The sequence below is a fragment of the Tupaia chinensis genome, unplaced genomic scaffold (genome assembly GCF_000334495.1).
Source record: "Tupaia chinensis unplaced genomic scaffold, TupChi_1.0 Scaffold000276_1, whole genome shotgun sequence".
Taxonomy (NCBI): domain Eukaryota; kingdom Metazoa; phylum Chordata; class Mammalia; order Scandentia; family Tupaiidae; genus Tupaia; species Tupaia belangeri.
In genome coordinates, this window is record NW_006159758.1 from 1,506,692 (window position 1) to 1,530,852 (window position 24,161).

Below are 24,161 nucleotides of genomic sequence, written 5' to 3' on the forward strand. Positions count from 1 at the left end.
AGAGTTTAAGCACCATCTATTGTAAATAACACATTAACAACATAGAACCAATTTTACTTTACTAGGCTATCTAGAAAAATTTGTGTTGCAAAAATGTTATCATAGGGGCCAGCAAGTGGCATGGTGGTTATAGGTGCTAGACTCCCACATGGCCAACCACGGTTCAAGTCTCGGACCTGGTGACTTGCTTTCTCACTTCTCTCTCTCTCTGTGTCTCTCTGATCAAACTGGAAAATAATAATGATAATAATAATAAATAAAGTTAATAAAATAATTATTATTAAAAAATATTTTCATAAATAACAAGATTATTTCACAATTCTTATTACTTTTAGTGTGTTCAACATTACATATTATATATAGAAATACACATTTTCTAAATAATAAGTTTATATATTAATGACATGAATGTATACCTACTATGGTAAGAAGTTAGAAAATGGAATAACTATGTGATCATGTTTTTAACACTTCTGGAATAGTGATTAAAAATATCTTCTTCAGAATTAAATAGACCTAGGTTCTATTCCCTGCTCTGCTACTTATACTTCCTAATCAAGTCATGGTTTCTTCATCCATAAAGTGGAAAAACAGTAACTACCTCAAAGGATCGTGGTATTAAGTAAGACAATATGTTAAAGCAATATACATAGAGTGAGCAAAGATAATAATATAAAAGATATATATATTATTTACAAATATATATATAAAGTAAATGCTATTATAACTGAATTAATCTGTATTGAAAGTTTAGAGATAAATAGTGAGAATGGGATAATAAAAAAATGAGAACCTTTAGAGACATTTAATAGATAAAAAGACTTAACACACTGGTCACATTTTATAAACCATGGTGTTTCTAAATATTATAAGTTTCCATTTTATACCTCCTTGCCAAGAAGTTCACATACAGTTCTATGATTCTTCAAAGCATCTTGAATTGTCTGGATTTGCATGGATACTGCAGACAGCACAGATTCTTCTAATCTATTGAATTCATCAAAACAGCCCCAGGCCCCACACTTAACCAAACCAACAAATATTCGCCCCATTGACTTCACATCGATGCCCTTAAAAAAATAATAAGAATAATTCTCATTAAAAAAATAATTCAAATCTCTAATGGTAATTTAATATTTAATATCATTTATGGATAATCATTTCACCCATTTTGCTCTTTTTAGAATAGCAAGTAGCTACTCCTTCAAAATTCTGGGTGGTCAAGAAATAAACAATATAATGCATGAGAAAGTATTCTAAAAAGTACACAGAACTGAATAAATACAAGATTATGTTTTATTCCTTAAATTGAAATATAAATATTACACAATCTGTTTTGAAAAATGTAATTTAAAGTAAACATAACTCCTTTTCTAGTCAGTATTCTCCTTACTAAAAATATTTCTCTGCAATGTAACACTAGCCTTCATCCTGTATTTAAAATTGTTTTTCAGCAATAATTCTCCTTAAAAAAGTTTTGGACTCTCCATTTTACTTTCCAAATAAAACAAATTATGTCAAGTGACTTAGAAATAATTTGAAAATATAGTATTTCATATTTAAGTGCACAAAGACTAATCCAAATATATATTTACCATACTTTATATATTTTAAAAATTATTTATGTTACCTCATCACAATTAAAAACTAAAACTTGTCTTCCAAGAAGTCCACCTAAAGCTTTTACTGATTCGGTTTTTCCTGTCCCCGCTGGCCCATAAGGATTTCCTCCAAGTCCCATCTTCATGGCTTGAGTGAGAGTTAGGTAGCACTTGTCTGTCAACGGAGTATAAACTAGCTTGGGAGCATTACCCTACACATGGGAAACACAATGTCAGAGCATTCACGTTCTAGCCAACATTTACAAATATTTACATAGTGTGTTATTCTAGCTAAAAGGCTGAAAATGAAACAACGTTTTTGACATAGAAAAACATTCTAAATTTTTCTTAGTGAAAGAAGCTTTTTAAAGTACAAAATGGAATTAAACTTAAATACTTCTCAAGCATGTATTTCACTGTATCTTCAAATATTGGGTTGTCAGAAAAATCATTAGTACTTTTTCTATGTTTTTCTATGCAAAAATGTGTCAATACTTTTCTGACAACCCAATAATATACAGTTAGGTTTCCAGCACGTTATCAAGATCTTGATAATGGCAAAAAAATATATACAATAATCATTACATTTTGTGTCTAAAAATTCATGTAAATTACTTCCCTGAATATTATGATCTCCACAAATCAGAACCACTTTAAAAACCTCAAGGTATAACTTAAAAAATTAATTTGAAATTCTTCTTATGAAACTAACAATTTTAACTTATCAAATAACTGAAATTTTCTGCTAAACTATAGGGAAAACATTCTTTTAAAAAACATTTATTTACTTAATTTTATTTACTCATTCATTTATTTTAATTTGACCAGAGAGAGACACAGATAGAGAGGGAAAGTGAGAAAGCAAGCCACTAATCCGAGACTCGAACTGTGGTCAGACTTGTGTGAGCGTCCAGCACCTTAACTACCTTGCCACCTGCTGGCCTCTGGGAAAACATATTCTAATGCCAGCTGCAGTTCATAGTGTTTTTCCTCAGTTTAGGTAGGCAGATTTGGGTCTCAAAATATATTCATTTCCCTTTTGGAAAAAGCCAACTGGCAGTTCTCCTCACATATGCTTATTAGCAAAATTGTCAAATATGTACATTCTGATAATTGATGCACTATGATGGCAAAAGGAGAGAACATGCAGCTGTAGTTTTTGAGAACAAGTTACATAAACTAGGTTATGTGTTTGAAAATTATTTTCTTACAAACTGAAAACATTTAGCAGCATGCTAAACTGCACTAATTTTAGCGTTATAGAAAGAGGCACAAATCAATCAATTCTACTGAAGTTATTGACATTCAATTCTCCTTGGATTACAAATTATTTCAAATCCCATATAAAAGCCATTAAAGAAAAAGATATATTTTAGAGAATATAACACTAGCAATGTTTTAACTTTTTTTTTTTTTTTTTTTTTTTTTGCCATAGGGTATGTGTGCTTGTCAGAGAGATAAAGAGAGAGAGAAAGTATGAAATCAACCTCCAGGGGAGATGGCCATGCCACAGTCCTTTCTCTTCTATTCTCCTCTCAGGATTTTGGAGATGCATGAACACACACCAGGAGTGATGTTTCAAGCTACCAGGTCTAAGACTCAAACTGTGGTCAGCCATGTGAGGAGTCCAGCACTTTAAACACTATGTCTCCTGCTGGTCCCTATTTTAACTTTTTTGTAAAAAGAATGATTCTTTATTTTTTCTTATAAGAGGCCTTTTTTAATTTTGATAAAACAAAAAAAGAAGACACTGATTTTTAAAAACTACTGAGAGGTTATTTCTGAAATAAAAATAATTCTTCTAATAGCAAATATCCTGTTAAAGTAAATAATTTCTAACTGGAAAAGTAAAATACTCTACCAAAAGTCATACCTGATACTCATATGTATACTGAAGCTCAGAATCCACCATTTGAACATAACATGTGTGATCACTTTTCATATAGAATCTAACTTGTTTTTTCCATGCCCAGTCTTCAGTTGTATGGACTTGAATTTGGTTTAACTGCTTCACCACATCAATATTATGAATAATGTCAAGAATAAGCGCTTTAAGTTTAAGTTCCAGAATGCCTGATTCTGTACACAAATAAAAATAGAGAAAATATTAGTCTATGACTTTTATACTTTATGATTATATATACAGGTGATTTTTAAAGTGATTTAAGTTGTTATTTCATGATACATTTGAATAATACAGTATTATAACTCACATAATAATACATATGAATATATAATATTCATATATATAAATGAATATGAATATATATATATATATATATATATATAAAATCTGCCAGTAGATAAGAAATAAGAATTTTATAAATGAAAACAAAGGCATCAAAATTTAGATGTAGCCATGATGGTAAAGCTCTGCAATGTTGGAAGCCATACAAAAGATAAGGTTCAGTTTCCTGCTCAATCCGCTCATGCCAAGCACACATGTATGTGCCCATGATCTTGGCTAGCTGGAAAAGGCTGAAGGGGGATAGTGGCATGAGGCCCTGTTGAAGGTTCTGGTCTTTCTTAATCTGTCTTTTTTTTAACTCTCTCTTCCTTGAAAGAAAGAAAGAAACTTTAAAAATTCAAAGAGAGAGGGATTCCAGTTGCTTAGTCAAGGGGGTAAGTGCATTCCACCCTATTTTTCCAATCGAAGTATAAAACCAGAAAATATGTATTGAACTGCCATTTAGCATTCTGCAAAGTAAGAAATAGAAAGCAAATTGGGGAAGACTATCTAAATGAGAAGTGTTGGACCAGCAGATGGCATGGTGGTTAAGGTGCTAGACTCCCACATGGCCAATCTCGGCTTGAGTCTTGGACCTAATGGCTTGAAAATCACACTGGGTGTGTGTGCACATGTGCCCAGAATCCCAAGAGAATGAAGGAGAAGGAATTGCCAGGGGTGATTTCTCACTTTCCCTCTCTGTCTCTCTCTGGTGAGCTCAAGCATCCTATGGCAAAAACCCTCTACAGCCATTAAAGTGTTCTCCAAAAATAAAGGTGAGGGCCAGCCAATGGTGTGATAGTTAAGACTACTGGCTAGATCCCACATGGTCGACTACAGTTCAGTCCCGCTCTCAGCAGATTGAAAAATAAACCAGATGTATGTGCATGTGCATATGTGCCTAAAATCTGAAGAGGAGAATAGAGAAAGGATTTGGTGAGGTCATCCCTCCTGAGGGTTGCTTTCTTACTTTTCCTCTCTCTCTCCTCTCTCGCTCTCTCTCTCTCTTCAATGAGTATATGTACCCTATAGCAAAATATTTTTTTAAAAGTGAAATAAAGATATCTCAGAAAAAGAAAACCTGTGTGAATTCATAGCCAGAAAACCTATTCTAAAAAACAAAAAGCAAACAAACAAAAAACATACTAAAGATTTTTTTAGACAAAAATAAAAAATGATACCAGAAGGAAACCTGAAAACCTGAGACATCAGTAAAGAAGGAAGGGTAATAGAAATGATAAACACCTAATTATATATAATAGATTATTCTTCTCTTCTTGAAGTTTATAAAATATATTTGATGATTATAAATAAAAAGTATAATCTCATGGAGTTTTCAGTTTCTATAGATGTAATAACTACAACATAAAAAAGGGAGGATAAAGGAACCTATGGTAGTGCTTTTACATTCTATTTAAAGTAGTAATGTATTGATTCTAAGTACAGTACAATATAAAAAGTTAATGACATATATTTTAAGTCCTAAAGTAATCCGCAAGATGGATGGTTGGATAGATGGACAGAGAGATAAATACGGAAAAAACACAACCAATGAATAAAGATGTAACACCAAAAAAAGTTCAAATAATCAAAAAACGGGGGAAAAAAGAAATGTTTTTTTCCATACCAGTATTCCCTGGGTCCTCAGAACTTGCATCAATGTTAGTATAGTGCTCTAACTTATTCACCAGCTGTGTTTCAATCTGATGAAGGCTATGATCTCTTATAGCGTTTTCTACATCTTCAGTAAATTTAATCTGCTCTGCCAAGCATAATATCTATTGAATAAAAAAAAAAAATTTTAAGGTGAACTTATTTATATTTTACAGATTTAAAGAAAAAACTTTTTCCAAATTTCAATTGTGCATTGGGATCCCTCCACCTGAAAGTCATACTGAAGTAGAAAAAGCATTATGTGATACAGCCAAGCCCACTTCTCAGAAGTCACCTCATACCACACTCACCTACGGGCCTACTTTCTGGTCCTAGAAGGCACCAAGCCTAATGGCCTCAGTACGTTTTTCCCATCTCTCCTCATAAATGGTTTCTTTTCAACCATCAGGAGACAAAGCTATCTAAGGAGAATGTATCCTATTTAATAAAAAGACAATCTGGGGCCAGCAGGTATGGAGGTTAATGTGGTTGGATCCCACATGGCCAATTCGTGGTTCAAGTCCCAGATCTCGCAGCTTGAAAATCATGCCAGGCACATGAGTATGTGTGTCCATAAAAATTAGTACCAGCATAGTAACAGTATTGAAAAAGGAAATTATACATTTTAGGACCAGTCTTTGTGTGAGGAAAACCATCATCCCTAGAAGACAAAATCCACCACCACATAAAAGCATGACACCTGTTTGTGCAGAATGTTTCTTCTGATATATACCTTTTCGCATCCAGATAGATACTATCAAATGCCTTTATTTATCAGATTAACTAATTTAGTTTTCTCTATATACATTTTATAACATCATAGCAGGCTAAACAGCTATCTTTCTTTAACTCAAAACATTCTATAAATATGCTTCTTTCATAGAAGAGAAAATCAGCTCTTTCCTAGGCAAAGTCATCTTCCATACTTTCAGGTATAAAAACTAACCAGCTTCCTTGGCCAAGTATATGTCAAATATTTAAACGGATCCAAATCAGCTCTTTAGTTTTCAAATGAAAATATTCACTTGCCATTTCTCAACCTAATACCCAGCTACGTGGGTGTTTTTTTTTTTCTTTAGACAATTGTAATAAATTTCTATATTGCAAATGCACACAAATGATTTCCACTTGAACAGTCTGCTACGTAATTTCTTTGAGAGACTAACAAGTGATAACAAAGATACAGTTGGATTCTCAAATAGTATTACTATTAAGGTATCTGGACAGGACCCTACATTATTAACTACCAAAATTACAATGGTCACTCTGAGTACTCTGCAAACATCACATTTTATAACTTTCAAAATTACTTGGTAATATAGGTACTATTATACCCTTGTAACTAAGTATTAAAATGCATTCAGAGATGACTGGTAAAGACAGCTTTTAAACCAGTCTGTCAGATTTTTTCCACTTTACCATGCTGCCTTTTCCCCAGCTCGTAAAAGAGGCTTCTCTACATTATTCCAGATCCTCACAAAAATGGTCTAAATTATCAACTATAAATAATCTGTACCAGATAGCCATGTAACAAGTTATACTAGCCAATCCCTCATATAAATGCTCTTGAGATCATCTTTCTTAGCACTAACTGCTAATAAACTAGAATTCTTTGCTTTAGTAGATAGTGAACTGTTTATATTTTAGTAGTTCACATTCATCCAGAACAAGGAAGCTAGTTCATGCCTGATTCTCTCCTCTCCATCTCATTCAGTAGTGGCCTGGGTTGCTTTGATCTCAGCAGTCTTCTACTTGAAAGGTCTAGAGGGTTCAAACAGCAGTGATGTCCCAAGCTTTCTGTTTAACTTCTCTTATTTTAAGAGAATAATCACAAAAAAATGGTTCCAACAGTTACTAAAAAAAGAATTTTTTTTTTTTTTGGTTTTTGCCACAGGGCATGTGTACTCACTGGAGAGAGACAGAGAGAAAGACAGAAAGAAAGTGAGAAATCACTCCCAAGGGTAGATGGCCACACCATAATCCCTTCTCCTCCATTCTTCTATTGAGACTTGGGGAACACACACACACACACACACACACACACCTGTTATGATTTCCAAGCTGCCAGATCTGGGATTCGAACTATAGTCAGCCATGTAAGAATCTAGTACATTAACTATCACATCACCTGCGGGCCCTGCTACTAAATTGTTTAATATGAAAAGCAAATAACTTTGAGAGTTGCTGGGTAGATTTTTCTATAAGAAATCATAGACATCTCAATGTCCACCTTCCATAGTCCCTAATGACCTATATAGTCCCTAATGACCTATACCTGTGGCATTAGTTTGGCCCAAACCCTGAACAGGGCAGGATGATTAAACACAAGTGCGAGTGCTACACTTTGATAAAGGCTGGAACAAGTTTTGTAAGCTGTATATCGTGCAGTAGTGTTCTAGAATGAGCTCTTAGTAACACTGAGCCACAGCAATCTCCATAATCCACCACGTGACCTAGCTCTCAGATTTCCTGCCATTACTCCAGTTCAGTGTTGAGACTATACTGCAGACCTACACTGTCACTCTGCTAAGCTCCTTCAAGCTCCAACCTCTTCTGAGTGATCCCACAGAAGAAACAGGAGTGGAAGAACAGCAGTGCACAGATCTTGTGCCTCTCCATCTAAGATGGACTAATCAACCAGAACAAGGAAGTTAGTTCATGCCAGATTCTCTCCTCTTCATCCCATTCAGCACTGGTCTGATCTGCTTTGATCTCAGCAGGCCTTCTGCTTAAAAGGTCTAAATTAGAGCAAGCTCACAAAGCTAAAAGAGACCCTCACTATGATGCAATCCATCTCCCACATTTTAGAGTTGCGGGAACAGACCCAGAGGTTAAATAACATGTCCATGTTAACTTTAGATAAAGAACAAGACACCATTTACATGAGCCTCTTGATCTCTATGTCAAGTGCCTTTCCATTAAACTATGGTACCAATATTCTATGAATATACATAAGCCCTCTTACCTGTGAAGGGAACAGAGATGGGTCAACTGCACCTTGAGAACTTCGGCCAGTAGTAACACATTCCTCCAACAACTGTTTCAAAGTATGCTTCATTTCCAAGGCCAAATCATTTAACCAAGTCTGAAAATAAAATTAGAAAATAATATGTAATATACACAAGTCCTTTAACAAATTTATGATCTATTGACTGGTCCTATTCTTTCATTGGGTCATCAGAAAAGTCAAGATGCACATTTTTGCACAGAAAAACAGAAAAATATGTCATGACTTTTCTGACAAACCAATATTTTAAGAGATTATAATTTCTCATTGAGTCACATTCCAAAAATGTGTTCTGTGCTATGTAATTCTGTATTTTATTAAAGATTTTAAATAATTGGAGGAAAACAATATTTTCACCTCTTGAGATAAAGATGAGATAACAGTGATATCTATATAAACCAATATACTATGAACATTTAAAAGTAAACCATTTGGGTCAGCCCATGGCCTGGTGGATAAAGTGGGTGTTTCCAACATGGCCAACCACATTGTTTGAGTCCTGGAGCCTGAGCCTTCAAAAACACACCACACACATGTATGTGTGTGTCCAAAATTCAAAAAGGAGGGAGATATGAAAGAGAAGGGATTGTGGCATGGCCATGCCCCATGAGGGATGCCTTCTCACACTCCCCATGTTCTCTCTCTTTCTCCCCCTCTCTTTCTGTTTCTCTACAGAGCACATGAGCCCTCTGGCAAATATTTTTTAAAAAGTAACCCAATCACAAAATCATTATGACAAATCAAAATTGACATTTGAGCCAATAAATCAGAATCAAAATGCAGTCATCATGATTTCATACACAGATGGTGATAACCCTAGAAAGAGACCGCTTCATCAAGATGAACAGTATCATCTCGGTGGGGGAGAGAGATAAGCTACCTCATTAAACAACACAAATTGTGTTTTAAAGTGAAAACAATACATTCCCCTCTCCTTTAGTAGATAAAATAATGAAAGATAACTAAAATTAATATTTGCAATTGATAAAAAAATACACATGAATTACTAAACTTTAAAAGTATATCATTGGCAATAAAATACAAGGAAAAAGCTACAGTCTTATTTTTACACTGTTATTTCTTTTTTTATTTTTTTTCGAGAGTTTTTTTTGCTATAGAGCACATGTGCTCGCCAGAAAGAGAGAAACAGAGAGACAGAAAACCGAGAAATCACCCCCCGGGGGGATGGCCACGCCGCAATCCCTTCTCCTCCATTCTCCTCTCGGGATCTTGGGCACGCACACACATGTGCCCAGCCTGAGTTTAAGCCACCAGGTCCGGGACTCAAACCACAGTCGACTACATGGGAGTCCAGCAACATAGCCATTACGCTAACTGCTGTTCCCTGCACTGTTACTTCTTTAAATTAAGTTCTGCCAGGATCAGGACTAGAACTGTAGTCAACTATATGGGAATCTAGCAACATAATCATTATGCCATCTGCAGGCTCCACAAATCATTTTTTAAGATAGGAATTGAGAATTAGCAGGTGGCATGATGATTAAGGTGCTAGACTCCTATATGGTTAATTATGGTTCAAGTCCTGAACCTGGTGGCTTACTTATCCTCTCTCTCTGGTGACTGCAAATGCCCTATAGCAAATTAAATAATAACAATAATAAAAATTAAATATTCTAAAAAATATATGAAATGACCTTCCTCAGAGATCTAAATTAATCAACTTTATTCTACAAATTGACTTTGGGTGCAAAATTCTAACAGTGGTTTCTAATTTCATATTTGAAAAAAAGCTGCTTACCTCTACATTATTTGATAGAAGAACTTTATTTTTAAAAGGTACAATTTCTCCCTCTAAAGATTTCATTGCAGTTATATGTTTTGATTCCTGATCAAAGCACACACTGTTAATACCTGTAATATAAATGTAGCAATTTAAAGGCAATAGGGCAATAGGATTAAAAACATAATTTTAGATGTGAGATATAAATAGATAGATACACACACACACACACACATACATATTGTATAGCCCATAACAAAATTATAATGTAAAATATGTTTAATAGTGTTCCCAGTATTTTAAATGTTCTGTTGAGGGAAAAAAATATATAACTTCCTTTTTTTTTTTTTTTTTTTTTTAGAGATTTTTGTTACAGGGTGTGTGTGCTTACTCGGACACACAGAAAGAAAGTAAAAAATGACCCCTTAGGGGAGATGGCCAAACCACAATCCCTTCTCTTCCTTTCTCCTCTCAAGATTTTCGGTATTCACACACATTTGCCTACTCGAACCACAGAAGGCTATGCTGGAGTCCAACACCTTAGTCACTATGCCACCTGCTGGCTGGCCGAAGTGATCAGTTCTTGATAGATATTCTTATTGCTAATATATTTATTAATATCTAACAATTTCTGACATGATTCACTGTGTCTTACTGTTTATTTGGATATATGCATGTTTGTTTGTTTATTCATTCATTCCCAACAGTTATCCAGATAGCACTGTAGACAACTGAATCAACTCATGCATACTAATCAGTAACACTTGTCTGAACTCTCAGACATTCTTGGTGAGAGTATGAGATGTTACAATATCTTTGGAAAATGATTTGGTGGTGTTTCATATATGTGATATATATATATATATATATACACACACATACATATACACACACACACACTTGCTATAAGGCCTAGCAATTCCACAATAAACTATTTACCTAATAGAAATAAGATAGGGACCAGCAGTTGTAGCAATGGCTATGTCGCTGGACCCCCATTTATTCGACTGCAGTTTGAGTCCTGGACTCGGTGGCTTAAACTCACACCATGCGTTTGTGTGTGTGTGCCCAAGATCCCAAGAGAAGAAAGGAGAAGGGATTGAGGTGTGACCATCCCCCCCAGGGGGTGATTACTCCCCTTCTGTCTCTCTAGCACAAGCACCCTATAGCAAAAACTCCAAAACTAAAATAAAATAAAAAGATAAATCCACAAAAAGATTTGTACGAATGTTCACAACTTTATTCATAATAGCCTAAAACTAAAAATAACCCAAATGTCCAAACAGGTGAATGAAAAAACTGTGGAATACTATTTAGCAATAAAAAGGAATGAAATACAGTTGTAGATGTCTTGAAACACCATGCTGAGTGAAAGAAAGAAAAAAAGACAAATGAGAGGCTAAGAGTACACACTAATTCCACATATATGAAGTTCTAACAATGACAGAAACTAATCTACAGGGATATACATCAGATCAGTGTTTGGCTGGGGCAGAGTAGATGGGTGAGGAGAAGTGGGAATGATTGCAAAGAGCATGAAGAAATTCTCTGGGCTGATGAAAATATTTTGTCTTAACCACAGTGATAGTTACACAGGAGTGTATGTTATCAAAACTCCTCAAACTAGATACTTAAAATATAAATATTGTATTGTATGTAATTTATCTATAAATCAAGCTTATTTTTAAAGTAGAAAACCTGGGGCTGGCAGGTGGTGTGGTGGCTAACGTACTGGACTCCCACATGGCTGACTATAGTTCAAATCCCAGATCTGGCAGCTTTCTTTCTCACTTTCCCTAACTCTGTCTTTTTCTCTCTGAAATTAAAATAAATTAATTAATAAATAAGTAAATCTTTAACATAAAAAACCTTACTAGTAAACTGGTACAAAAGTCTCCTAGACTAGGTCATAACAGTGATCATTACAGTTAGTATTATTTAGATATAAAACAAAGGTGGGGGGGGGTGTAAATAAGACTTTCCTGCCCTGAATTTGTATATCTCTTTATAGTATATTAAAAACTTGAACACATTACCTTATCTTGATCTTTAGAAAAAAAACTGTAGGTTATTTTTTGTATTTAAGGAAAGAAACTAAATTATGGAGAGAGATTAATACTGACTAAAAAATAATAAAGACAGCTTGAATACAAGAGTCTGATTCTAAGAGCTCCTTCTACAACTTGGCCATACCCCAAATTATATGTACAAAGGAAAGTACCTTAAGGCTTCAGATACATAGGAGTTGGCAAATATTACTATAAAGGACCTGAGAGTAAATATTTTAAGTTTTATGGGCCATTCTCTGTGTCAACTACTTAACTCTGCACTCACAGCATGAAAGCAGTTATAGATAAAGCATAAACTAACTGACACGGATATATTCCAATAAAACTTCACTTAAAAAGCAAGAGGAAGTGACAGGCCAGCAGGTGGCGTGAAGGTCAAGGTGATGGATCCCAGGTGGTCAGACTCACTTTTCTGGACCTAGTGACTTGAGAATCTTACTGGGCTTGTGAGCGTGCACGCCCAAAATCCTGAGAGGAGAGTAGAGGCAAGGGGACTGTGGCCTAACCATTGGCCACCCCCAGTGTGTGGGGGAGTGATTTCTCACTTTTCCTCTCTCTCTGTCTCTCTTTCTCTCTCTCTCTGGTAAGCACACAGGTCCTATAGAAAAAGCTAAAAAAAAAAAATTTTAAATGTAAGCAAGAGACAGGCTCGCAAGCAGTGTGGTGGGGTTAAGGCACAGGATACACCCACATGGTTGACCACAGCTCAAGTCCCGGACTTGATGGTTGCTTTATCGCTTTCCCTCTTCTTTCTCTTTGAGTCTCTCTTTGGTCAAATTAAAATAAATGAATTAGTAAATAAAATTAAAATAAATAATTTTTTAAAAAAAGAACAAGACACAGTGAGTTAGATTTGGCCTATGGCTTTAGTTTATGGATACCCCATTATATTGGGTCATTAGGAAAGTCATAACACATTTTTGCATAGAAAAATATATCATGACTTTTCCAATCACCTAATAAACATAATGAAAATTTCTCAAGGTTAATTTGAAAATATAGCCCTTTTTGGGACCAGCAGTTGGCATAGTGGCTATGTCACTGGACTCCCATGTAGCCGACCACGGTTTCAGTCGGATCCGGTGACTTAAACTCACTCCGGGTGTGTGTGCGTGTGTGCCCAAGATCCCAAGAGGAGAACAGAGGAGAAGGGATTGTGGCGTGGCCGTCCCCCCTGGGGGGGTGATCTCTCGCTTTCTGTCTGTCTCTCTCTGGTGAGCGCACACACCCTATAGCAATAACCTCTCCCAAAAAAAAGAAAAAGAAAAAGAAAATAAAGTCCTTTTCTAAACAAACAACAAAAAAGATTATTTTTGAGAGGTTTTTGGTATAGGGAACGTGTGCTCGCCAGAAAGATAGAGAGGGACATAGAGACATAAAGTGAGAAATCACCCTCCGGGGGGGATGGCCATGCCACAATCCCCTCTCCTCCATTCTCCTCTCGGGATCTTGGGCACGCAAGCACACACACCAGGTGTGAATTTAAGCCACCGGGTCCAGGACTCGAACCGTGGTCAACTACATGGGAGTTCAGCGACATAGCCATTATGCTAACTGCTGGTCCCAAACAAAATATTTTGAGAAAAATAAGTCATCCCTATTTTTGTAACAAACCTAGTCAATTTGCCATTAAAAAACACACAACTAAAGTAACTCAATAACATAAAAATATACAACACTAGTTAAAATTTCCCCCTAAGTTATTCACATAGCTTAATTATTATCTCTACAGATGACATATATTTCTATATCCCCACCCCAGATAATTGCTTATTGAGTATTTGTACTTGGTTATATTTCAGGAGACCTTAAATTCAGTGATAAAGGGGCACATTTACTTTCACTTTCAGGCCTTTTCACAGCCTATTCCCTCTGCTGGTCCACCTTTTTTGAAGGTCTATAATTCTTCAGATCTCACCTTGTATGTCATTTTCTCCACCAAACAGAGCTAAATGCCCTGTTAGACACAGCTATAGGACCAGATATTTATGTCAATCACAGGAATTGTCACATTGTATACTTGTCAACTTATTAGTTCACTGTAAGTTCTTTGAGTGTATTTTACTCAATCATCTATCCAGGAGCCTAATATTATGCTTGAATAGTTAAAATTCAACAAATATCTGAGGGCCAGGTGGTGGTATGGTAGTTACAGCTAAGGTGGCTAGGTTCCACATGGCCAATTGCATGGTTTGAGTCCTGAACTCAGTGGTTTATGAAACATGCCAGGCACATGTGTATGCTTGCCCTAAATTCTGAGAGGACAATGCAGAGAAAGGACTGCAGCATGGTCATTCCTCCTTGAGGGTGCTTCCACATTCTCTGTCTCTTCCTCTCTCTCTCTCTCTGTCTCTCTGGTGAATACATACACCCTGTAGCAAATTTAAAAAAAAAAAAAAAAATCCACAAGTATCTATTGAACAGGTATTGAATCCTACCAGCAAATAGCTTCTTAAGATGAGACTGGATCACTGATGGATTGGTAGATTGGCCCAATATTTCTAATAAGTCATCATCACCAATAAAATAAAATCTTGGGAATGCTGAACGTTTTTCCTAATAAAAATAAAAACGAACAAAATAGTTTTCTCTTTACACATAATTAAAATATTAAGTACTTTACAAATTATCATACACAGATTTAAAAAAAGAAACATGCCTCCAAAAATTCATTTAACGATTTCTGACATCTTTGAAGTTGATCAAGTATCGTTAGTAGAGAATTTCTGATTCCTGCATGAGTAGTTAATGTTGTGACTCTATTGTCTTTCTTGATGTCAGTCATTATTGATCTACAAAAGGAAAAAAAATATATTTTTACATTAATAAAAACTATTTTCTCTTTCAATCATTTTTGGCTTAATGAGTGATGAAGAAATTTTTGTCCTGCTTAAAACAACCTGGAAACCCAACCACAGTGACACAGGAGGTAGGGTGTCCACTCTCCAGTGTTGGAACCTGGAAGACTGGAATTCAGATTCCAAGTTGACCTGACACATGCCACGTGCACTCACATACCTGAGATCCTGGCAGGCTGGAAAGCTAGGGGAAATCACAGTGTGACAAGATTCCATCTAGGATGCCTGTGTTTTTTCTCTCTCTCTCTCTCAAAAAAAAAAAAAAAACTTCAAAAAAAATCAAAACTAAAAGTAATACTATTATAACAGCAATATATCACTATACTTCTAATAATGTTAAAAATGAGTAATTTCCCTTTACCATTTTAACTTCCTATATTGCAAATTCTCTTATTTCGACATTCACTAAACATATTTAAACTTTATAAAGCTAATAGTCTAGTGATAGAGAAAGATATTTAATAGTTTCTCAACAAATTTAAATAAAATCAGATTAAATGTTAAGAAGGAAGAGCACAAAGTACTGTTGAAGTAGCTAACAGGGAAACCTCTGACCCAGGACTTCTTTAAGGACGTAATGCAAGCTGAGATATTTATAATGAATAAAAAATAACAATAATGAGGAAGAGGGCAAGTTTCTGGCAGAGATTCTGGGAAGGGGCTGAGAAACTAAAGACTGGAGTCGACAAAACAGAAAGGAAAGAAGCACAAGAAAAGCTTAAGCAGGACCATAGATGAGGTCTCCTCACACTGCAATCTCGCCTTGTCTTCCAGCCTTCCATGGACAAGGAGCGGATAAATCCATGGGGCACTGGGAAATCAGTTTAAAGTTTTACTTATAGCAGTAAAAGAAACAAATGGTGAAACTGCATCTTAAGCAATTACTCTTGATATTGTTTAGAAAACTTATTGAACAAAATGAGAACAAGTCAGAAGATGATTAAAGTAGCCCAAGTGAGATATACAGTATGTTAGAGTAGAACAAGAGAAGTAGTAATACAAAAGGTGTTTGGTCAATGATATACCGAATAGCCAAACAGGTTAGAATCAATAAAATTTGGTAACAATGAATCTGGAAGTGGAAGGAGAGGGAAATATCAAAAATATCCATAATGTTTCTGTTTTCGGCAATTAGATGGTATCATTTATTGAGACAGGAATCAGAAATGATTGTAAGAAATAAACAGGGATAAAATCATAAATTCACTTTTAACACAGTGATCAAGGATGTTTAGTAGATACTGAGTTTAGAAGAGAAATACAGTCTGTAAACATAAATTGAGGAAACATCAGCAAATAGAAGAGGATGATAGTGAGAATAGTTCAGATTATCTAAGAAAAAAGAGAGAAAAGAAACACACTGGAGCCTAGAGGATGCCTACATCTGAAGGTTTGGAGAGAGCTGAGGAGTAATAATTAAAGAGTAGAAACATACAGGTAGAGAACCAAAAGAAGACAATATCTCAGAAGCCAAGAGAAGGTATTTCTGAGAAATAAAAAAAGAAAAAGTTCAATTTTATTAAATACTAGTCAGAGATAAAGTTAAACAAAGAATGAAAACTATCTACTGAATTTTAAACAGGAAAGTAATTGATAATTTTAAGAACATTAGTTAGTAGAATGTTAAGGACAGAAAGCAGATCAAAATGTTTTGTTCAAGAAGCAAATGCTTAAATGGGAGAAAACATTTTCTCTGAAGACTCTCCTAGAGAAAGTGATGGAATACACCAAGGACATCAATAATGTTATTAGCTTGTATTGAACACTTCACAAAATGAATGAATGAAAACTGTCATATGTCTATGTCTCGTGTAGTTGTACTGACCTAAAATCTTCATCAACTCTGTTGAAACGTGTCTGCTCTTTCGGCAAAGCTCCACGGCCAAAAATGGGCTCCAAATACACCCACTTTCTCTGAATATGATTTAAATTTTGTAGGTACTCATCTAAATCTGCAAGTTTTCTTTCCCAAATTGACACTTTATCTTCAAAGCCTTTATAATAAGGAGAATCCTTTAAGGATTGAAGAAGGCATCTATTATCTCCAACCTGATTTACTATATCTTTCCAGTCTTTAATCAGCTTGATAGTTCGACCTTGGCTGTCTTCATAATCGATCAGTGTAAATACCGCTCCAACTCCCCAAAGATCAAGTTCACGTAAAGCTTCTCTGATTGTTACTTCACCTTGTGCCCGACTATTTAAATCCTATTTAACACAAAATATCCACATTTGTCATTTCAATATTAATTATCACAAAATAAACTATAGGAAATATACATTTTTATCTGACTTTTCAAAAAAAGACCAAAAAACATTAAGTAGATACGTTTTACATGTTAAACCAAAAGAATTACTGGTCATTATCAAGGCATACAAGATTCTAAGTATCAGTTTCACATGGCCAAAATATATACAAAGTTCTACTTACCCTTTTTACTTCCATAGCAGAAAAATCTAAAACTCAAACATCCGTTGTAAAAGACAAAAAACTAGTATGGCTTATTTCAAATTTTGCAGACCAAAAGGCCAAGATTGGAGATATGATACTGTAATGTGTTGTTATGCTTTGTAACTTCTAACACATTCAGGATTATTCATATGCATAAGGCTTATACTTTGGATACAAAAAAAAAAAAAAAAATTCAATTTGACATCAAGAGTCCTTATATTCTTACACCAAATGGCCAGAACAAAACACAGAAAGTCTGCAACTTATGACAGAATTGACATATTTTACTTTTACCTTTAGCCTTCCTAAGCCTGATTAGCAAATTGATTCTTGATGTAGCTCTGGAGTGCTGTATCCGCTTGGCATCTACTGAGAACTTACCTCATTATTTTAAATGTCTATTATGTAAAATGCCTTGTAATTGCTCAGTTTTTAATGAAAACTGACTCTCTTCTTTAAGGAAAACATATTTTAGAATTGCTTATTTTTTTCTCACTCTCAAACAAAGGGTTCATATTATTGTTTCTGTACCTCATAGACAGTGATAGAAAGATTCAGTTACTTACTAATGAAATAATAATAGAATAATGGAATATTATCACTATTTTCCTTTTTATTTGGAGAGGTTTTTGCTATAGGGCATGTGCGCTCACCAGACAGACAGAGAGAGACAGAGAGACAGAAAGCGAGAAATCACCCCCCAGGGGGGATGGCCACGCCACAATCCCTTCTCCTCCATCCTCCTCTCAGGATCTTGGGCATGCACGCACACGTGCCCAGTGTGAGTTTTAAATCACCGGGTCTGGGACTCGAATCGCAGTCAACTACATGGGAGTCCATCGACATAGCCATTACGCTAACTGCGGTCCTGAAGTATTATCACTATTTTAATGGAAGAAAGTCTAACTTGTTTATTTATATAAACAATAGAAAATAAAGCAAACTTCTATATTAAAAAAATCAGATTTATGGGCTATTTATTAAAGTGATTCTTACTTTAAGGTCTGAAGCTTTAGCTACAATTGTATCAGCTACTCTGAGCAAATCACCAAACAGCAATTTCTCCAAACTAGTACCCCTAGGAAGGCCAAGCAGACGAAAAAGGTCAAGCCAGTGATCTGGGGACAGATGCTCTCCTCTCACATATTTCAAGATAGGAATTACAATCTGTTTAAACAAAAAAGAAAGAAAAAATTTTTAAAAAGTAAGAGCATAAATTATCATCTACTTTTACACTCACCTGCTATCAAAATTTTAATTATTTCATTATACTATTTAATGGTCTTAAAATCATATTCTGAAACAGAATTGTATAAAACATTTCATTCAACAGTTTTAAGTACACACAAATTTCCCTTTGTATCTTAATATACTTTAAAACATAACATAGAATATTTCTCTCTTTATTATTTTAGGCTACGAGCCATGTTGCACTATGATGTAGAAACACTCATTTATAAATTGAACAATTTTTTACTTTTAACTTCTTTCCAAATGACAAGAGAAATATCAATAATTTATTTGGTTTATGTTTATGTTTCTTTTTTTTAATGCAATGGAATAATTTAATTGAGAAACATATAATCTAAAATTACAATTCTGTCACTATCTAATAAAAAGATAAATAAAAACTCCAACTGGCATTTTTAATCAGAATAAGTAAAATAATCTTACTTTATATTTGTCAATTTCTGATTGTAATTTTACTGTCATTACTGAATGTTCTTCAACCTTCCTTAATCTGTCATGCCAGTTCATCAAAAATTCCTCAAACAGATATGTCTTGGTCCTATAAAACAACAAAAACACATTTTAGAGTTCATATCCCTCAAAAAAACTACCAAAGTGTAGGTCTAAATACTGTTTTTGAACCAAACCTAAAAGTAATCCAATCTTCATTGGCCATTCCATGAAATCCTTGCTGAAATTCTTCATAAAGGGCCCAGATTTGTGCACAGCTCTCGATGTCTTTAGAGATGCTATATGCCAGGGAGAAGTTAGGCTCTTCTAGTCCAAAATGATGGCAGTCATCACTAGAGACACAAACATTGAAATACTACATTTTAAAAATGAAAAAACTATTTTATCAATAACTCATTTAATGTATTCTGTGTGTGTGAGAGACAATGGAGGTAGATGGGGGAAAGTACTTGTTCTACATAAATATTTGACACTAAGTACTTACTAATATATATGGTTTTTAAATTCATTAATAGGTGCTTTTCTCAAAACAGCCAAAATGGAGTTGAGAATACAAATGAACAATTTTTTTTTTTTGAGAGGTTTTTTGCTATAGGGCGCATGCGCTCGCCAGACGGACAGAGACACTCAAAACAACCAAAATGGAGTTGAGAATACAAATGAACATTTTTTTTTTTTGAGAGGTTTTTCGCTATAGGGCGCATGCGCTCGCCAGACGGACAGAGACAAAGAGACAGAAAGCGAGAAATCACCCCACAGGGGGGATGATCACGCCGCAATCCCTTCTCCTCCATTCTCCTCTCTCAGGATCTTGGGCATGCACGCACATGCGCCTGGAGTGAGTTTTAAGCCACCGGGTCTGGGACGCGAACCACGGTCGACTATGTGGGAGTCCAGCGACATAGCCATTACGCTAACTGCTGGTTCCCACAAATGGACATTTTTATGAACATAATGCATGTCTTATATGACATATATACATATTCATAACCGAATAAGCCTTTGGGTTGGTTTGACAAAATAGTTTTCGCAGTTGAAAGAGCTAGCTGGTAGAATGTAAGATACCTTTACCTAATCAGTGTATTTTAGTTAAATATGGTACTGAAACCTCTACTCACTTATGAAAGCATATATTTTATGGATACATGCCTAAACAGACCAAACCTAAAACAATGCTCAGATTTAATACCCTGAATTATTAGAAGATAAACAACCTGCTATTGACTAAGTCTTTTTTAATTACTTATATTGCTAGATTCATTTTTTAAAGTAATTTTTTTCTAAAAAATTTATATATTCCATTTTAAAATACAATGAGATCACAGAAAGCTGAGAATTGCAACCCTATAGCATAACTTTGAGTAAATTTAATTTTCTTTTCTATGCCTAGGCATTTCTTGAAATTGGCTTTCTCTTAATATTTTATTTAACCCAGCTACTTTTAAGACATCAGTATCACAAATGCTTATTAATTGTATTTTTAACACTGTTGAAGTTTATGAGGAAATACATTATAATTTATTGCCTTGATATAGAAATATAAATTCTTTTTCTAAATGAGCATTATCAGTTTTAAAGAAAAAACATACACCAGTTTTTTTCTTGTGACTTCAAGATCATCAAACTCAATTTTTTTCTCTTTTATTGACTTTGCACTTTTATCAAGAGTATTATGTTGACCAGTTTCAATAATATCATCACCAGGCTTTAGTTGGTCCCAACGAGCTTTAAATTTTTCCAGTTCTTGGTAATAGATCTGAAGACGTGATTTCACATTTCCTTTCATCACTTCAATCTATAAGCCAACAGAGTTTAAATAATGTAATACAGAATAAGATCTCACATTTTCTCTTTCCAATATTTTATATTTAAAAGTATAAAACTATTAAAACCAACTTCTCAAAGCATTGTTAGTTTAATTATTGATTTCAAGTGTAATAAAATAATTCAAAGACATAGAATTGGACCACACATATAGAATAATGAGATACTCTCAAATATTATCATTAATAAATAATTCATGTAATTAAAAGCACACATTCCACTATCAACGAAGGTAATGGAATAAAAAAAAATCTTTATTCAATGACCGGTAGGTGTTCTGATAAGTATATTGATTCTTGATTAAGGAGGGCATTTCCTAGTCTGCCATGCAGCCAAAGGCCATGAGACTACCTTCCGGTCAACGGGTGCTGAGTACAACAGATGTGTGCAACTTCCAGGCTATTCTTTTAAAAGATAGATGGTGTCCTTTACTCTTTTCCTTCCCCGCTCCCTATTAGACAGTAAATGAATGTGGTAGGACCCATCTTGGACAATACCCTAGTGATGGTGGGGAAATAAGATCAAAGAAACCTAGGCTCCAGACAGACTAACAGAGCAAAGGTATTGTATCAGTTTGCTGTCTACCCTGGGAGAGAAATTTAAGTTATGATTGTATAGATCTCCATTAAAATAGTCAAACTGATATCCTAATAAACTTAGTAATTGGAACCAGTTAAGGTGCTGGACTCTCACATGGCCCAGTGTGGTTCAAATCCTGAACCTGACATCTTGAAAGTCACACTGGGTACATGTACATGCGTGCCCAAAATCCTCAGAGAAGAATGGAGGAGAAGGGACTGCAGCATGGCCACCCTCCCAGGGGGTGATTTCTCACTTTCTGACTCTCTTTCTGTCTCTCTGGTAAGCACATGTACCTTACAGGGAGGGAGAAAAAAAAACTCTCAAAAAAGAATAAATAAACTTAATAATTAAAGAAAGAACATGACTTTCAGAAATCAACTAAAGCTGTATATAGTAGGTAAGAAATACATTCATATATAAAAGTGAAAATGTTATATTTCAAAAGAACTACTTTCTCCTCAAGTATGTATGAAGTAAAGAAAAATCATCTTCATTTATATAAAATATTTTGCTATAAAAGTACTGAGGGAGGTTAATTTCAACAGCAACATAAAGTTTTTTCAAAGCTGGGCTATAAAGATAAGCAACAAATCTTAAGTGAGAGAACAATTAAATTTCCATTTCAATAAAATAACTCAGAGGTTCTTACCTGATCTTTAATCATAAGTTGGTGACTTTCCATCATCAACTCAAATTTATCCCACTTAGCTTTCAGATTACTAATCGTTTCTAAACCTCCACCTGCCACAGTTCGTAAAAGTCTGTTTTTATCTTCAGCTTCTTGAAATAAGGGCAAAATCTAAAGATTGAAAAATAACAAGTGTGGGGGAAAATACCCTGATTTGTTTTTCAAATCTCTTACGGTTTCATTTATTTTAACTTTTGCTTCATTTTTATTTAAATCAAGATTTTGCTTTTAAGTAATTTGTTAAATTCCTGGATATAAATGTTCTAATGCTTATTATGCATGAGTTCAATTTAGATACTCTAAGATCAGCAGTTAAAAGGGACAATAATAGTAGTTATATGAATCTGCATGAAACTGAATCCATAAAGACAATACTATAGCTGTTGCAAGTAAAGTTCTCATTATAAAAGTTCCAGTCATAAGAATAAACTAAAGAAATTCATAAAAGGGTTAAGACTACTGACTATATAAGAAAATAAGTTAACTAAATTATCCTATTTAATAGAGACAAAGAGGTCACTTAAAAACGTACTTAAGAAACAGATAACTGAATAAGTGAAATCAAGCTCCTGCATTCTGGGATTCTACCTGACTGCTTGCTGTTCTGGCAAACAACCTCTATTCTCCTTGTAGTTTTTGGTACACTTTCAAAATTTCCTCCTACTTTACTGTCAATCTCCTTTTCTGCCTCCTTCTATGACTGGATTCTAAATTTGCAACACTCAATCCTAGTCCTATCCCTTCTACTGTTTGCTATTTAACGGATGGGCTAAACCAATCTCAAGGCTTAAATATCAAGGATATAAAGATGACTTCTAAATGAACATCTCTAGTCCTTCCCTTTACTCTAAATGTCATACTCCTTCAACTTCTACTGGCATCTCAATCCCATCACTTCCAATCTCTAGTTCCTCTTCTATCATCTTCATCTCAGGATATGACACTGATATTTTCCCACCTGCTCAAGACAAAATCCTAGCGACCTTTCCATTACTCTTTCTCTAATCTCACCATCCCACCACCTAATAAAATCCTCTTGGTTCTAACTCCAAAATCCATCGCTGATCTCTCCACTACTATTGTATGGTATAAATTTCCATCATCTCATGTCTTAAGATCAACTGGCCTCCTCATTACTTTTGTTTTTTTGCAATCAATTCTGCGCAGAGCAGCCAGAGTTGTCTTTTTAAAACGTAATTCACGTGTATCACTTCCCAACTTAAAATCTTTAGGACCAGCACACAGTGTAACAGTTACGTCACTGGATTCCCACATAGTTCAACCACAGTTCAAGTCCCAGAATAGCAGCTTAAGATTCACATCATGCGCATGTGTGTGTGTGTGCACCCAAAATCCCAAAAGGAGAATGGAGAAAAAGGGATTGTGGTGTGGTCATCCTCCCTGTGGGGGTGATTTCTTGCTTTCTGTCTATCTCTGTCTCTCTGGTAAGCACACACACCTTATAGCAAAAATCTCTCTAAAATTTTTTTAAAATAATAAATCCTCTATAAACATTCTAATCTATTACATTTATAAAAAATGTGAACTCTCTGGTTGTCAAAAAGTGCCTTCATAATCTGGCCTTTGTCTACCTCTCTATTTTGCCTCATATCATTTTCTTCCTTGAACATTATGCTTTCTTTATTGAAAACATGTATATCTATCTGTTCTTTGAGCATACTAAGCTCCTCCTCTACCTTCACATCTTTGGGGGAAAAGTGACATCAATGAGAGGATGGAACAGGGTGTTACTCACTC

General features: G+C 34.8%; 1 protein-coding gene across 1 annotated transcript in view; it reads right to left on the reverse strand.

The window, feature by feature from the left end:
• LOC102487405 (cytoplasmic dynein 2 heavy chain 1) overlaps positions 1–24,161 on the reverse strand; it is a gene marked incomplete at its 5' end in the record, with an annotated part of 254,523 nt that overhangs the window by 206,140 nt on the left and 24,222 nt on the right. Inside the window, 14 exons of the mRNA XM_006150080.2 lie at positions 888–1,070; positions 1,631–1,813; positions 3,475–3,680; positions 5,456–5,606; positions 8,447–8,566; positions 10,248–10,360; positions 14,737–14,854; positions 14,958–15,090; positions 16,982–17,364; positions 18,605–18,775; positions 19,283–19,397; positions 19,486–19,641; positions 20,899–21,104; positions 22,365–22,514. Of these exons, the coding sequence (XP_006150142.1) occupies positions 888–1,070; positions 1,631–1,813; positions 3,475–3,680; positions 5,456–5,606; positions 8,447–8,566; positions 10,248–10,360; positions 14,737–14,854; positions 14,958–15,090; positions 16,982–17,364; positions 18,605–18,775; positions 19,283–19,397; positions 19,486–19,641; positions 20,899–21,104; positions 22,365–22,514 (2,388 nt within the window). The remainder of the gene's footprint in view (positions 1–887; positions 1,071–1,630; positions 1,814–3,474; positions 3,681–5,455; positions 5,607–8,446; positions 8,567–10,247; positions 10,361–14,736; positions 14,855–14,957; positions 15,091–16,981; positions 17,365–18,604; positions 18,776–19,282; positions 19,398–19,485; positions 19,642–20,898; positions 21,105–22,364; positions 22,515–24,161) is intronic.